The sequence below is a fragment of the Desmodus rotundus genome, chromosome 2, assembly GCF_022682495.2.
Source record: "Desmodus rotundus isolate HL8 chromosome 2, HLdesRot8A.1, whole genome shotgun sequence".
Taxonomy (NCBI): Eukaryota; Metazoa; Chordata; class Mammalia; order Chiroptera; family Phyllostomidae; genus Desmodus; species Desmodus rotundus.
This window is the reverse complement of record NC_071388.1, coordinates 97,435,136-97,449,964: the sequence shown is the minus strand read 5'-3', so window position 1 is coordinate 97,449,964 and position 14,829 is coordinate 97,435,136. Positions and strand designations below refer to the sequence as shown.

The 14,829-nt window shown below is 36.8% G+C and overlaps 1 protein-coding gene across 2 annotated transcripts in view; it reads left to right on the top strand.

The window, feature by feature from the left end:
• GSK3B (glycogen synthase kinase 3 beta) overlaps positions 1–14,829 on the top strand; it is a 201,190-nt gene that overhangs the window by 65,679 nt on the left and 120,682 nt on the right. For both annotated transcript variants that reach the window (XM_024578021.4, XM_024578020.4), the window contains exon 2: positions 4,130–4,323. In XM_024578021.4, the coding sequence (XP_024433789.1) occupies positions 4,130–4,323 (194 nt within the window). The remainder of the gene's footprint in view (positions 1–4,129; positions 4,324–14,829) is intronic.

Genomic DNA, 14,829 nt, shown 5'->3' with positions numbered 1-14,829 from the left:
GTTCATCTCTGGGTGACTTGGTTTGAGGAGTGACTTCAGAAGACTTAAAAAATGTAACCAGAAGGCACAAACCTGTGTTTGAGAGATTGAAAACTAGGCTGCACATACCTTTTTGGGGTATTCTGAAACTTTTGTAAAAATGTATTCTGTATTTAACAACCTTCAATAGAAAGTGGTGGTTCTGTTGTGGGCCATCTTTCCATTGCTTCATGAGGAGCCTTTTGTGACAAAGTAGGGGATTTGATTGTATTTTAGTTATAGTAGGGAATTAATAACACCTGAGTGAATTTTAATTGAAGTAGAGGATCCCAGGAGCCCTCTATCCAGAGAGAGGTCCTGGAACCCAGCTATGCCCACCGTTCTGCTGTTGCTCCTAGAGACAGTGGCATTTTTAGGAGACCAATTTTATTGTAATTGGTTTGAGACTCACTATACCATGTATTCTGGGAAGTTTAGTATTGACAAAGTGGTGACTTTTTTTAAATGATGCAGATTTGTTAATGATTTTTAGCTTTTCATGAATATTTTGGGGTCTTGGTAGCAGAGCTTAAAATGCTGCTTATTGCTAAGATTCAAAATTATCCCATTTCTGGTAGCAAATGTTAAATGTTTGAATATCACAGAATCAGTTGATTTTCATTTTTGTTTTCCATATGGTTTTTTGGGAGGGGATAAGTTTCAAAATCTAATGCTGCCAGATTATCTTTAGAAAGAGCTTTTTAGCTATTAATAAATGAATAATTGAGGCCTGAAAACTATAAAAGATGACTTATTTATTCTCTTACTTTTACATAATATTCTATTACATCATATTTTCAGAAACATGGTCTGCTTTGGGAGTTAAGAGTATATGAGGTTAGTCTTTTCAGCTGTAGTAGGAAGGTTGTAAAATATGGCAGAGGCAGTATGAGGCAAGTGCAAAGTTCTGCTGAAGCTTAATGATGTTGGGCATGTTACTCTCTCTTAGTCTCACTTTCCTCATTTGCATAGTAAACATAATTCATCTCTACATTTATGATATAAATATTAGAGTAGATGAAACAATTGGAAAGTTTTTTATACAGTAAATTTTTATACAGCTGTTATTTTCTTGCGAACTTAGCAAGTTACAATGCCAAGTGATGACAGGCTTTTCCTTGGCACACTAGATGCTGACTGCCCTGTGCGCTACTAATGCTCATGCCAAGTCATCCTCAGTGATACCTTACCATTCATTATAGCTCTGCTATTTCAGACCTCTGATGGAGCAGTCTAATGATTAGCTTGATGATTTCCAAATAAAAATTGCAGGACGCTTGAGGTAGAAAGCCTGAGAGCCATTGTTCTTAGTGTATCCAGGGATTTTATAGTAGTAGAGTATAGTCATTAAGAGTTCTCAGTGTTTCTCTAACTACTTGCAAGAGAATAAATCTTTTAATTTCTTCTAAGATAATTAGGGTTTTTTTTTACTAGGTGTACAGGAAGGTGAAAGGACTGACCCGTGCCCACATTCAATCAGTTTCAAATTAAGAGGCCTCAAGAGTATCTTTAAATGATCTATAGGACCTGTTTATCTTTCTACTTTGTTTTTAATATTTTTGCAGAATTATCACATTTGTGCCTTTTCTTGTATGCAAATCATGATGCTGGGAGAGCCGTTCCCAAGTATGGTAGTTGAGGTTCAAGAGGTGATAAATCCCAGGGTTGTAATGGATTTCTTTCTTAGTTGATTCTTGAGACTCTGAAATCATTTCTTTGAAATGTGAATTTTGTTTTAGAAATGAAACCTCAGAGGAGACAAGAGGGGGAAGTCATTACACAATCTTATATTGCTTAAATTCTCTTATCAGAGCAAGTACAAAGCTGTGACTTATTACAAGTCACTTATTACAAGTACTTATTATAAGTACTTTGTATTTATTACAAGTACAAAGCTGATATTGAAATATAGTTATACAGTAGAAAAGCATAAGTTTTGGTTATATTTCAAATAGGTTTTGTTTTCACTTAAAATTGTGGAGTATAACAGTCACTCTTAAAATCTATTAATTATGTTAGGTAATTAAAAATGATGTGAATTAGGTCTGTGAAGTTTTGCAAGCAACTCTTGTTCAGTCGAACTATTAATTCATAGTTCTTGATTTTTTTCTTCCTTTCTTTCTTTTCTTTCTCTTTCTTCCCCTCCCTCCCTACCTCCTGAAGTGGTTTGAACTTGGATGATCTAGGGAAGAGTCAGATTGTTTGAATCACTTCTGCTTTTTATTTTCTTTGGGACAATTAGATTATAAGAAAATGTGTTCAATACCTTGCATTTTAATCTTTCTGGATCTAACTTTTCTAGATCTCTTTATGAAGAGTTTAAGTTCAAAAGACTGTGTTCTGTCTTTAGGAGTGCTATAATACAAATTTATTTTTCAAATGAAGAAGAAAGTAACTTGTAGTGAAGTTTATAGTCAACCTGAAAAAGTAGAGTTAAGGTTAACATGGTAAGAAACAAAAGTAATACGGACTATTTTGGGGGAATGGAGCATAATAATTTAGAACTCAGATTAAACAAGGTTTTTTAGCAAGTTTATTTAAGATTTATTTTACTCAGAAGTGAGGTGTGAAGGGAGCATTTGAAAGCTTTGAGAACTGCTATATATGTGTTGGCTTGTCCTGGGGTTCATATACATTTAAAGCATATGTGATATGGTTGTAAATAAAAATGATGGTGTAGACAAGATTTGAGTTATTCTTTCTACAAGTGGTGTTGGATTTATGCTAACTAAATCATACCTGTTGGGGTGTTTCTCCTCAGAGCTGAAGACATATGTTCCAGATAGCTGGCCATAATGTAACATACACTACCTGTTACTGACTTGTGTGTGTATTAATACCTCTGTGAACTTAAATGGCCATAAATACTGGTTATAATATACCACTAATATTTGGATATTTAGTTATCACACAATTTTATATTTGGTAGAGGACAAACACTAGAACCATTGGAATATTAGCTTATATTTTTTGTCTTTTTATATGTCAAGTACAAATGAATACTTAATAATTGTGATTTGGACCTAGAGTTAAATATTACATTATATTTTCTTTTATTACATCATTTATGAATTCAGTTAGCATCTCAAAAGTAAAATTGATAAAGTAGTAGAGAATAAAATAAAAATGGGTAGTGTAGTCGTTGAGCCTGTGGACTAATATGATACTGAGAATTGGTTTTAGATTCGTTAGGGAAGAGAGAGAAGAAGCACAAGTCCTAATTGCTACTTCAGATCACTGTAGTCATTAGGATCTCTGTGTATTCTCAAATCAATAAAAGAATAATTTAAAGTTCTGAAATTAGGTGCTAGGTAGCATAGAATGGTTTAGAATAGTTTAAGAATTGAGAGAAAAACATGATTGTGAACCATGCCCAGTCAAGTAGGAAGTGGCTCTTGAGCTTGAATTGCAGAGTCTTTGGATTGTTCCTGGGTCAAAGGGAAGGCAGGCAAAAAAGGTAAGGAGAGGGCCATGAGTGGGCAGAGACCTCAGAGCCTATGAGCTACGTGTGAATGAGGCTAAGTTCAGAATAGTTTTGATTTTTCTTTTAAGCATTTCTTACCCCCCAAGTTAACATTCTTTTCCTGTTCCTTTTCCCCATCTTACCTTTCTCTGAGAAATATTCCACTTTTTCTTAAAAAGAAATAGTAGTATATGGAGAAGCAAAAACCTTAGTCTCCTAAAGTCAGAGTGGTGTGATTAGAATTAGCATATTTAGACATTTTCAGCTTCACATACTTGTTTTCAAATAAAATAAGGAAGCCTTGAGGAAATAACTAGTGCCTTTAGAGTTGGACAGATAAGGATTCAAACCCTATTAGGTCCACCTTTCTTCCTATTATATGTAATGCGGGCAGAGTATTATCAACTTCTTGGTGTTGGTGTTTCCATTAAATGGAATCACATGTGTAAAGCATGATGCCTGGTCTATAGAATGGTTTAAAAAAACACTTAAATTGAAACAAATAGTTGAAGTAATTCTATATGATATACTGAGATAAACATTTGCAAAATAGTTTGTGGCAAAGAATATAGTTTAATATGTATACTTTGGCAATTTTCTGTTTAATTCTTTACAGTTTCTCATTTTTCCGTACTTTCTTTCTTTTAGGAGACAAGGATGGCAGTAAGGTGACCACAGTGGTGGCAACTCCTGGGCAGGGTCCAGACAGGCCACAAGAAGTCAGCTATACAGACACTAAAGTGATTGGAAATGGGTCATTTGGTGTGGTATATCAAGCCAAACTTTGTGATTCGGGAGAACTGGTTGCCATCAAGAAAGTATTGCAGGACAAGAGATTTAAGGTAAGACCTTCAGTATTTCATGTATTTTGTTGTTATCAGTGCATGGTAAATGATTATTTTTTTAGTTGTCACTTTTTGCTTTAGATTTCATATATTGTGCATATTTTTATTTAACTCTACTTACTATAGTGACTTTATTTTTTGTTATGTATTTTGTAGAGAAAAATTTACTAGAGATTGCAGTATTATTTTTGAACCGTTGCTATGAGTGATTCATGTATTTAAAATGCTCTGAAAGGTAGATGAAAATATCTTAATTTGTACTTGTAAAAGTTACTTCTCCCTGCCTTGGGTCTCACTGGTGTAACAGAGGATAATTTGATTTTTTTTTTAAGATTTTATTTGTTTGTTTTTAGAGAGAGGGAAAGAGATGGAGAAAGGGTGGGAGAGAAATATCAATGTGTGGTTGCCTCTCACGAGCCTCCTGCTTGGGGACCTGGCCTGCAACCCAGGCACCTGCCCTGGACTGGGAATCGAACCAGTGACCCTTTGGTTCACAGGCCCGCACTCAATCCATTGAGCCACACCAGCCAGGACTCATTTGATACTTTTGATGTGCTTCCTTTCTTAAAAAATTTCCTTTGGGTCTGTGATTCAACACTATAATTCCTACCCCCAACCCCTGCTCATAACTCTGACCTTTCTTTACTGCTTTCTTATGTCTCTCTTTCATCTGCCCCTAGAACCCAGCATACCCACAGGTGATTTTATTTTCATTTCTTATACCATTTCTTTAGGGGATCCTATGATGGATATTTGGAGGTCATCTCTATGTTATGGTACAGTGGAGAGTCAGGAAACCTGGGCTATAGACAGAGCTCTGCCATTAATAAGACATGCAGTTCTATTCCTATATCTATTCCTTCCACCTCTGCAACATTTTACTGAAAGTCTCCTGTGTGCTAGGAACTATGCTAAATATTAAGGGAAATGAAAATAAATGATGTGATCAGTACTCTGGAATTGCACACAGTCTAGTGTCTCTATGCTTCAGAATATGAACATTCTAAAGTGGTTTTTATTTTTTAAGAAAAAAATCTACAGTTTTTTTCATCAGTTCTCACTGTCTTTCCAAATCACTGGTCCCATGCTGCCAGATGCCCACTGGATCTTGGTATCTGAATGTTGAACTATTATCTCAAATTGGTAAGACTTCTTATACAACCTTGATTTAACTTTTTAAAAATTATATTTTATTGATTATGCTATTACAGTTGTCCTGATTTATCTATCCCTTTTGTCCCCCTCCACCCAGCTCCCAAACTCCCTTAGGCATTCGCCTTTAGGCAATCCCCCTACCATTGTTCATATTTATGGGTCATGTGTATAAGTTCTTTGGCTATTCCATTTCTTATACTTTACTTTATATCTCAATGGCTGTCCTGTAACTACCTATTTGTACTTAATCCCCTCACCTCTTCACCAGTGCTCTCCCTCCCCCCTCTCATCTAGCATCTTTCTAGTAACTACTTTTCTCTTGCTTTGAAGAATCTCTCTTTATCTTTAACACTTGGCCTTTTAATAATGATGTTTTTTACAGTGGGCTTTGTTGCATCCATCATAATTGGAACTCTCTGTGCTTCCTGGACTTGCATGTCTATTTCCTTTCCCAAATTAGGGAAGCTTTCTTTCACTACTTTTTCAGGTAGATTTCCAATTTCTTGCTCTTTCTCTTCTCCTTCTGGCACCCTTGTGAATATGGGACCTCTTAAAGCTGCCCCAGAGGCTGCTTATACTATACTATCCTCATTTCTTTGGATTCATTTTTCTTCTTGCTATTCTGATTAGTTGGTTTTTGCTTCCTTATGTTCCAAATCATTGATTTGATTCTCAGCTTCATTCACTCTTCTGTTGTTTCCCTGTAAATTGTTCTTTATTTCAATTAGTGTATCCTTTGTTTCTGACTGGGTCCTTTTTATGCTGCTGAGGTCCTCACTAAGTTTTTTCAGCATCCTTATAACCAGTGTTTTGAGCTCTACAGTTGATAAATTGTTTATCTCCATTTCATTTAGCTCTTTCTCTAGAGTTTTGATCTGTTCTTTCATTTGGGCGATGTTTCTTTGTCTCCTTGTTTGGCAGCCTCCTTGTGTTTGTTTCTATGTATTAGGTAGAGCTTCTTTGACTCTGTGTCTTGGTAGTGTGGTCTAATATACTAGGTATCCTGTAGGGTCCAGTGGCACAGCCTCTCCTATTACCCAAGCTAGGTACTCACGATGGGCCTTTTGTGTGGGCTGAGTACCCCTCCTCTTGTAGTTGAGCCTTGGTTACTGCTGGCAGGTCAGTGGGAGCGATTTACCCAGGCCAGTGAGCTGCAAGGATTGGCTGTGACCACTTGCCACCAACCTCTGCCCTCTGGAGGATCAGCTGTGCAAGGGCAGGGGTGGTGGTGCCACTGGGTACGTTGGCCCTGAGGTTTCCTGAGTGGTACAGGCCAAGGTCAGCCCCTACCTGTGTTTTGCCCAGGGCACCCTGCCTGAGCTATAAAACAATCTGAGATGGTTGCTACTTGTGCTGGACTTGGAGATTCCCAGGTCAAGCCAACCTGTGATAGTAATCTGGCTGTTGCTTGGGCTCACTGAAGCCAGCTGTTGTTTGATAGGGTTTAGGAGCCAAGACCAGCCATTCTTATGGAAAAGCAGCTTGGGTGGGCCCTGTAAGTTGAGTGGGGTAGAGCTTCTGTGGATATCCAAGATGGGAGACACAGTGTTACTGACATTGATGGAGTCTCAGATATGGCACCAACCTGTCGGCTCTGTGGGGAGAGGACTCAGCAGAGGGACAATGGCCTGTGTTCACCCTGATGCCAGACGCTTCGGTCTCTCCCTGTATACCACTGGTGCCCATCAAGCTGCCACACTAGTGCTGTAGCTCAGAGGGGAGCGATTCTGAGTAGGTGAGTTGTGTGTGGATTCCCCAAAAAGGAACTGCTTTGGGCTCCGGCAGCCTCCTCCACCAATTCAATCCCCATTGGTTTTTGCAGCCAGAAGTTGTGGGGACTTATCTTCCTGGCACTGGAATCCTGGGCTGGGAGCATGGTTTGGGTCTGGGACTCGTCGCTCCTAAGATATCCTGAATTCTTATCCATGTGGGTGTGGAGCCAGCTGATTCTGGATGGATATGCTTTCTCCATATCCGTAGCTGTCAGACTTCCATTCAACTTGATTTCTGATGTTCCTGGGTGATGATTGTTCTATATTTTAGTTGAAATTTTGATGTGGTTGTATGAAGACTAAAGCCATGTCTGCCTACATTGCTATCTTGACCGGAAGCCCATCCTCCTGACTTCTAAGACCCAAAGGAAATCATTTCTATTGGTTCCCATTCCTTTTTTCTTTTCTTTTCTCTTCTTTTTGGTTTTTTTTTTTTTGAGATTTTATTTCATTATTTTTAGAGAGAGGGGAACGGAGGGAGAAAGGGGGGCAGGAAATATCAATGTGTGGTTGCCTCTTAAGCGCCCACCACTGAGGGCATGGTCCACATCCCAGGCATATTCCCTGACTGGGAATCGAACCGGTGACCATTTGGTTCACATACTGGCATTCAATCCACCCATTCCATTTTTCTTTTCCTTCTGATGACTGTATCACTAACCATGTCATTCAGACTTTGTCTTAACACTTCTAAGACTCTACCTCTGATCCTCTCACTTCTAATCCCTTCTACACGCCAACACTGAAATAGTCACACATTTCAGTTTGGTCATGTTATTCTACATAAAAACCTTCTATGATTCCTCATAGTCTGGAAGATAAAGCCTGCCCAATTCAGTTGTTTATTCAGGAGCTTCCATAGTCTTGCCTATTCCAAACACTCAGCCTTGTAACATTTTTCTGTGTCAGTGTTCTCAAACTATATTGGTCTTTATGGCCTCACTGCTTTTATTCAGATACCCATTATCTTCCCTTATCATTCTCATTCTTCTGCTATTTAAATCCTGTGTGTATATAAAGTGTCAGATTCTTTCTTTGTGAAATCCCTACATGATTCCAGCCAGCAATATGGATTTTGCTATTCTAAATTTCTTGAATACTAGAAAATTCCAAATTTTTCCTTGACAGGTACTCCATTTGTATTATGTGTGTCTCTTGGATACCCACATAGTCAATGTGTTTTTGAGATTAGTAATTGATGATAGCAAATACTTACCAAATACTTGTATGCTCAATGATCTACTAAGGTTTTTACATGATTAATTATATTTGAGATTTACCATTAGTACTGTGAGATTGGAACTGTTATTATTTGGTAGGTAAATTATGTACAGAGATTATAAATTAACTTGTCCAGGATCACACAGTTAGCACATGGATAAATGGGCAAGTATTTGAAGCCAAGCAGTCTGACTCCAGAGTACTTTATTACATTTCATCATCACTGTATTGAACCCATATATTCTGTTCAGAGGTATTTGAGTTAGTTTCTTGTCTTTTTTTTTTTTTAATTAAAATTTTTCCCTCTAACATAGGTTATTCATTTGAAATATAATTTGGTATGTATCTTATCTATTCGTAGAACTTTACCCCCATTCTTTTTGATTTACCAAAAAATCTGTGAAACTTAATCTGGTTCTAAAAGTCAGAAATACACAAGTATCTTTCTGTCTTATTTCTTCTTTTCTACTCCCTGTAGATGGCCAATCTCATTATGTTTTAATTTATTTTTTCTGGGTTTCTTTTGCACAAATGAGCAGTTAAGTATAATTTTCCTGGTTTATTTCTTACATGAAAGGTAAGTAATACATTAGAGATACTCTTTTGTACTTTGCTTTTTCTTTTAACTATAGATCCTGGGTATCATTGCATTATCAGTTCATTCCTGGGAATGATTGCATTATCAGTTCAGAGTCCTTCATCGTTTTTTTACAGCTGCACAGCATTGAAGCATTAATTCAACCATTCTCCTGTGTGTGGATATTTAATTTCTTTTCAGTATTTTGTAAATCTCCAGAGTGCTGTTATAAAAAATTTTTTATATATTGTGCTATTTAAGTTAGATATGTATCTTTAGTTTAGATTAAGAGAAGTAGGATGGCTGCATCAAAACAAACACCTGTGCGATTTTGTTTGCTGTTGCTAAATTCCTCTCCAAAAGGGTTATACCAATTTACTTTCTCTCCAGTAATATGAGTTCCTATTTCCCCACAGCTTTGACAACATACATTACTTTACTTTTCAGTTTTTGCCAATATGATAGGTAGAAATGATATCTCATTGTAGTTTTAATTTATAACCTTAATTGTGAATCTACTTTAATATCTTTTCATATATTCAGTGTCCTTTTTTTTTTTGTTCTTGTGTGTGAATTGTCCTATTTTGGGGCCCATTTTTTAAAATGTAATTTGTGTCTTTTTCTGTTAACTCTGAATTTAGAGTTTACTATGGATTTAGTTTTTATTTGTGATATATGTATTATTTTTACTTTCTGTATTCTTCTGGGTTGGTCAAAAAGTTTTAGTTTCTTTCCATAATACAAAGACATATTTTTCATTTTCATCAATAACTTTATTAATTTGGATATTTTCAGTATGTTGGCTATCTCCAGCATGGTACAGTGTTGATTGTTCTCAATGTCTCAATTTGATCACTGTCAATTTCAGCCTGTCTACCTGACTGTGTAGAGCAACATCCAGCAAGAAATCTCCCCCACGAAGCTTTGCAAACCTCTTTTGACATGTTCAATCAGTCACAGCACTTTCTCCATACATTGCAGAAATCTGTTTTTTGCGTATCAGTTGCATTTGCACCTTTCTTGAAATAGTAATAGGCCAAAAATGCCACTTATTTTCTTCCATCTTCAATTTAAAATGGTTACACAAAAATTTACCAGTTTTAATGTTTTTTTTTAATGCATGCTGATATGACAGCTGTCACAATACATTCTAACAAAATTGCTTTGAATGAAGTTAAAGACAACTAAGCATTACTACAGCCATTACGGAAAAAACCAAAGGAACTTCTTGGTCAACCCAGTATTGTTTTTCGCCATGTAAAAGTCATCCTCACCTCTCCCCCATGGAGTCAGATTTATTATTCTCTTTATTATATCCCTATTTTGAGTTATGGTTAGAAAGTCGTTTCTCTATAAAGCCTTTCCTTACAGAAATCCTTTTCCTTGGATAAAGAGGAATTCATTTATATTTTCTTCTGGTAGTTGTAAGATTTCACTTTTTATATTTAGATTCCTGATTCATTTGAAGTTTATTCCTATGTATGGGGTTTATTCCTATGTATGGCGTGAATTATTGATCTAATTTTTATACTTCCTAAAATAACCAATCGTCTCAGTAGTTTATTAAAAGGTCTTTGTTGCACTGATTTAAGATGCCATTGTTACTATATGCTGAATTTATGGACTTCCCATTTTGTTCCAGGAGATCATTTGCATATTCCTATGTCAGTACCACAGTTGTTGTTTTTTTTTTAATCCTTACCCCAGGATATACTTACTGATTTTAGAGAGAGAGGAGGAGAAAGAGAAACATCCTTGTGAGAGAGAAACATCAATAGGTTGCCTCATGTACACACCCTGAACCCTGGACCACCCAACCCTCCAACCACCTGACCCTCCTACTGGGAATTGAACCTGCAGCCTAGCTAGGTATACGCCCTGACCAGGATCAAACCCGCAGCCTTTTGTTGTATGGGACCATGCTCCAACCAACTGAACAATCCTGCAGGGCAGTCCCACACTGGTTTAATTGTAGAGCTTTATTGTATATGGTTTTTGTTTGATTGTTTGTTTTGGTTTTGGTTTTGGTCTGGTAGGGCTAATCTGCCCTTGTGTCTTTTCTTTTTCATGTTTTTCTAGCTTTTCTTAGATGTTCATCATTCCATATGAACTTTGGTATCATTTTGACAAACTCCTTAAAAAAGCTTGTTGAGGTTTTTAATTGGAATTTCATTAAACTTTATAAATTAGTGAGAACTAACTCATTTGAGATATTTAATCACAAATATCACAATTTAATTATCCAGGAATAAGAGGTATCTTTCCATTTGTTCGTTAACTTTTGTGTCTTTCAAGAAGGTATCCAGCCATTTAATATGGAAAATAGAAACATTTAATGAAGAAGATAGAAGATACATAGGACAGTGATACCTCAGTCCCCTTCAAAGTAGACACCTTGGGACCTCACATAGTTCTCTCAGTTGCCTTCAGCTGCCCTGTTATATTTTCCTGAATCTCATTGATGGTCAGAAATGTCTTCCCTTTCAAATTTTAGTTTTGGGAAAAGCCAGAAGTCTTAAGGTGCCAAATCTGGGCTATAGGGGGGCTGAGTCACCTGGGTGATTTGATGTTTCGCTAAAAAACTCTGCACAAGACATGATGCACGAGCAGGTGTGTTGTTGTGATGACGCTGCCAATCATCAGTTGCCTATAGCTGTGGCCTTCTGAATCATGTGAATAGTTTCCACAGAGGAATGTTTAAGCTTAACGCAAAATTTGATGCAGATTCGTTGCTCTACTCACTCAGTCATTTTGAATGTGACGGCCCCACAGTACTCATGCTCACTCAATGGTATCTACTGTCCCCACTGACTAGTACAGTGAAGTCGTCGTCGTTCACACATGTGCATTCCAGTCCACTCTCCTTGACTGCCTGGTTACATCAATGTCTTGCAAATTGTTCTCATTATATTAACAATGGCTGGACTTTTTCCAAACAGACCTTCTTAGTTTTGTTGTTTTCTTCCTCTTACAAGCTAAAAAGTGACAAAGTGCTTTACATCAAGTTTAGTTCTCTCCACTGTATCATCTTTCCTTTGTGGAAGTTAAGTACTCTTTGTTCTTCTTGTTAAATGTTAACTGTTCCCCCCCCACCGATTTTTTTTTAATATGGTGACTAACTCATTTCACTTGATTATCATGAAATAGTAGGAATTTATGACTAATTAAAATTCTGTAATTTATATTTTATGTAGATTTATATCTAAGACTTACATAGCTGCTAGCTAGGATTGCATTAAATAATTATGTATTTCCAGAGAAAGGATTGAATAGAGTCCTCTCCTTGCCCAATTAAATAAACCAACCTGCTTAACCTACTTGTGTCAGTGAGAGGCAGTTTGTTTTGGTGGGTGGGGGAAAAAAACTAGAAGAGAGAGGATGGTCAGAGATAAAAAGAAAATCCAGAGTAAATTATCCCTACATTAGTGGTCACATAAACTATGTATCTAAGACAGTGAGGTGTCTGTGTTTTTTTAAGGAATTTCTATGATAAGCCTAGTTTCATTAGTGTTTTACTTAAAATTTGAATCCCTTTTTTTCCCTCTGAGCCATCACACTGTGGCAAATTACTTAGAGTAAATTAAACTACTTCACTTGGCCAGTTTGGAAGTACTATGATAGGAAATGCTGTTATGGTATTGTAGTGGTGAAGTCCAGTTAGGTACCTTATACAGGAGAACTTTGCTATTAGAGCAGGGAGAAGGTTAATCAATCCCCAAAACTACTGATGATTATTGGGGCAGGTTTTTCTAGTTTGAAAATCAATAAGTTGCATTTTTAATTCATTAGTGATCTTTGTTTCATTAACTATCAATTTCACTTTTCCTTTGAATTAAGTCATAGGTTTCAAGTCTGCTGCTTTGTTTCACTTGTGTGGTTGGGACGTGAGGATGGAGATGTGGAGTGTCACTGTTCTGTTGTGAATGCACAGTGAATAGAGCCCTACTTTTAATATATACCATTTTGGAGAGTGAGGAGAGATAATTTCAAGTGCCTCCCATACTCGCCTAACCAGGGATCAAACCCACAACCTAGGCATGTGCCTGAATGGGAATCAAACCTGCAGCCTTTTGGTGAATGGCACAGAGCTCCAACCAACTGAGCTACTGACAAGGGCAGAAATAGTAATCTTTAAGTTATCAAGTGGAAGCTAAAAACCAGGTCTCAACCTCTGTTGAGGAGAGCGGGAAGGACAAGGCAAATGGGATAGGAAAAGGTTCACACTGCAGTGCAGTTCCAAGAAAGCTACAGCGAATCAAATGGGGAATTTTCATTGCAAGGTTTAACTATCAGGAATCCCGCGTCTCCTGGGAAAAGATATATTCCATTAAATATGTCTGCCATGCTCAGTCATTGACTAGGGACAGCTCATGGGAAGTTTGGCTTGTCCCCAATAAGAGAATGGCTTTGAGAGTCCGCCAGCTGGGACCATTGGTCAATCATGTTCTTTGCAGTGAGAGATCTGGTGAAGCACATTTTCGTAATTGCCATACCAAGTGTCTTGAGGATACAGACTGTTTTATGCCGTTTTCCCAAGTTCCTATGCCGAATGACTGGTAAAATATTTTTAGAGACTGTGCAAAGGTAGGTGTGGAGGGTTCTATCGATTTGGCTCTTAAAATTATACATAATTTAGCCTCTATTATTCCAAGAGAGAAAAAATGGTATTTGTTGTCCTGAGTGACCTCTTTCTGGCTTTCAGTGGCTTGAATGGATTGAAAGAAAGAGAAATGAAACTTAATAGAAGGATGCCAGAGCAATTTTAGGCAAGAAAAAGTAATAAAAGTCATCCAGGTTGGAAAAGAAGAAGTAAAACTGTCACTATTTGCCGATGACAGGTTATACGTAGAAAACCCTAAGGACTCCACAAATTAACCTCTGTTGAGGAGAGAGGGAAGAACAAGAGAGGGTTGGTTACACAGGAAAAACCTCACACTGCAGTGCAGTTGTAGTTCATTAGAACCAATGAACAAATTCAGTAAAGTTACAAGATACAAAATCAGTACACAAAAATCTGTTGTTTTTCCATACACTAATGACTAGCTATCAGAAAGAGAAAGAAAACTTATTTATAATTGCATCAAAAAGAATAAAATACCTAGGAATAAGTTTAATTAAGGAAATGAAAGATCTGTTATGTTGAAAACTACCAGACATCACTAAGAGAAATCGAAGACATACATAAATGGAAAGCTCTTTCACGCTCATAGATTGGAAGAATTAATATTGTTATTATGTCCATACTACCCAGGGCAATCTATAAATTCAGTGCAATCCCTATCAATAGCATTTTTTAAAGAAATAGAACCAGTAATCCTAAAATTTTTATGGAGCTACTAAAACCCTGAATAGCCAAAGTAATCTTGAGAACAAAGAACAAAGCTAGAGGCATCACAACTTTCTGGTTTAAACTATATTACAAAGCTATAGTAATTGCGGCAGTACAATATTAGCATAAAAAAACAGACACATAGATCAGTGGAACAGAAGAGTCCAGAAATAACCCACACACACATTGTCAATTAATTTACAACAAAGGAAGAAAAAATACACAATGGGGACAGGGCAGCCTCAATAAATGGTATTGGGAAAACTGGACAGCCACATCAAAAGAATGGAACTGTACCACTATTTTACATTGTACACAAATAGATTAAATTCAAAGTGGATTAAAAACTTGAATGTAAGACCTGAAACCATAAAACTTCTAGAAGAAAACATAGATGTTAAGTTTTTTGATATAGGTTTTAGCAGTGAATTTTTAAATTTGACACCAAA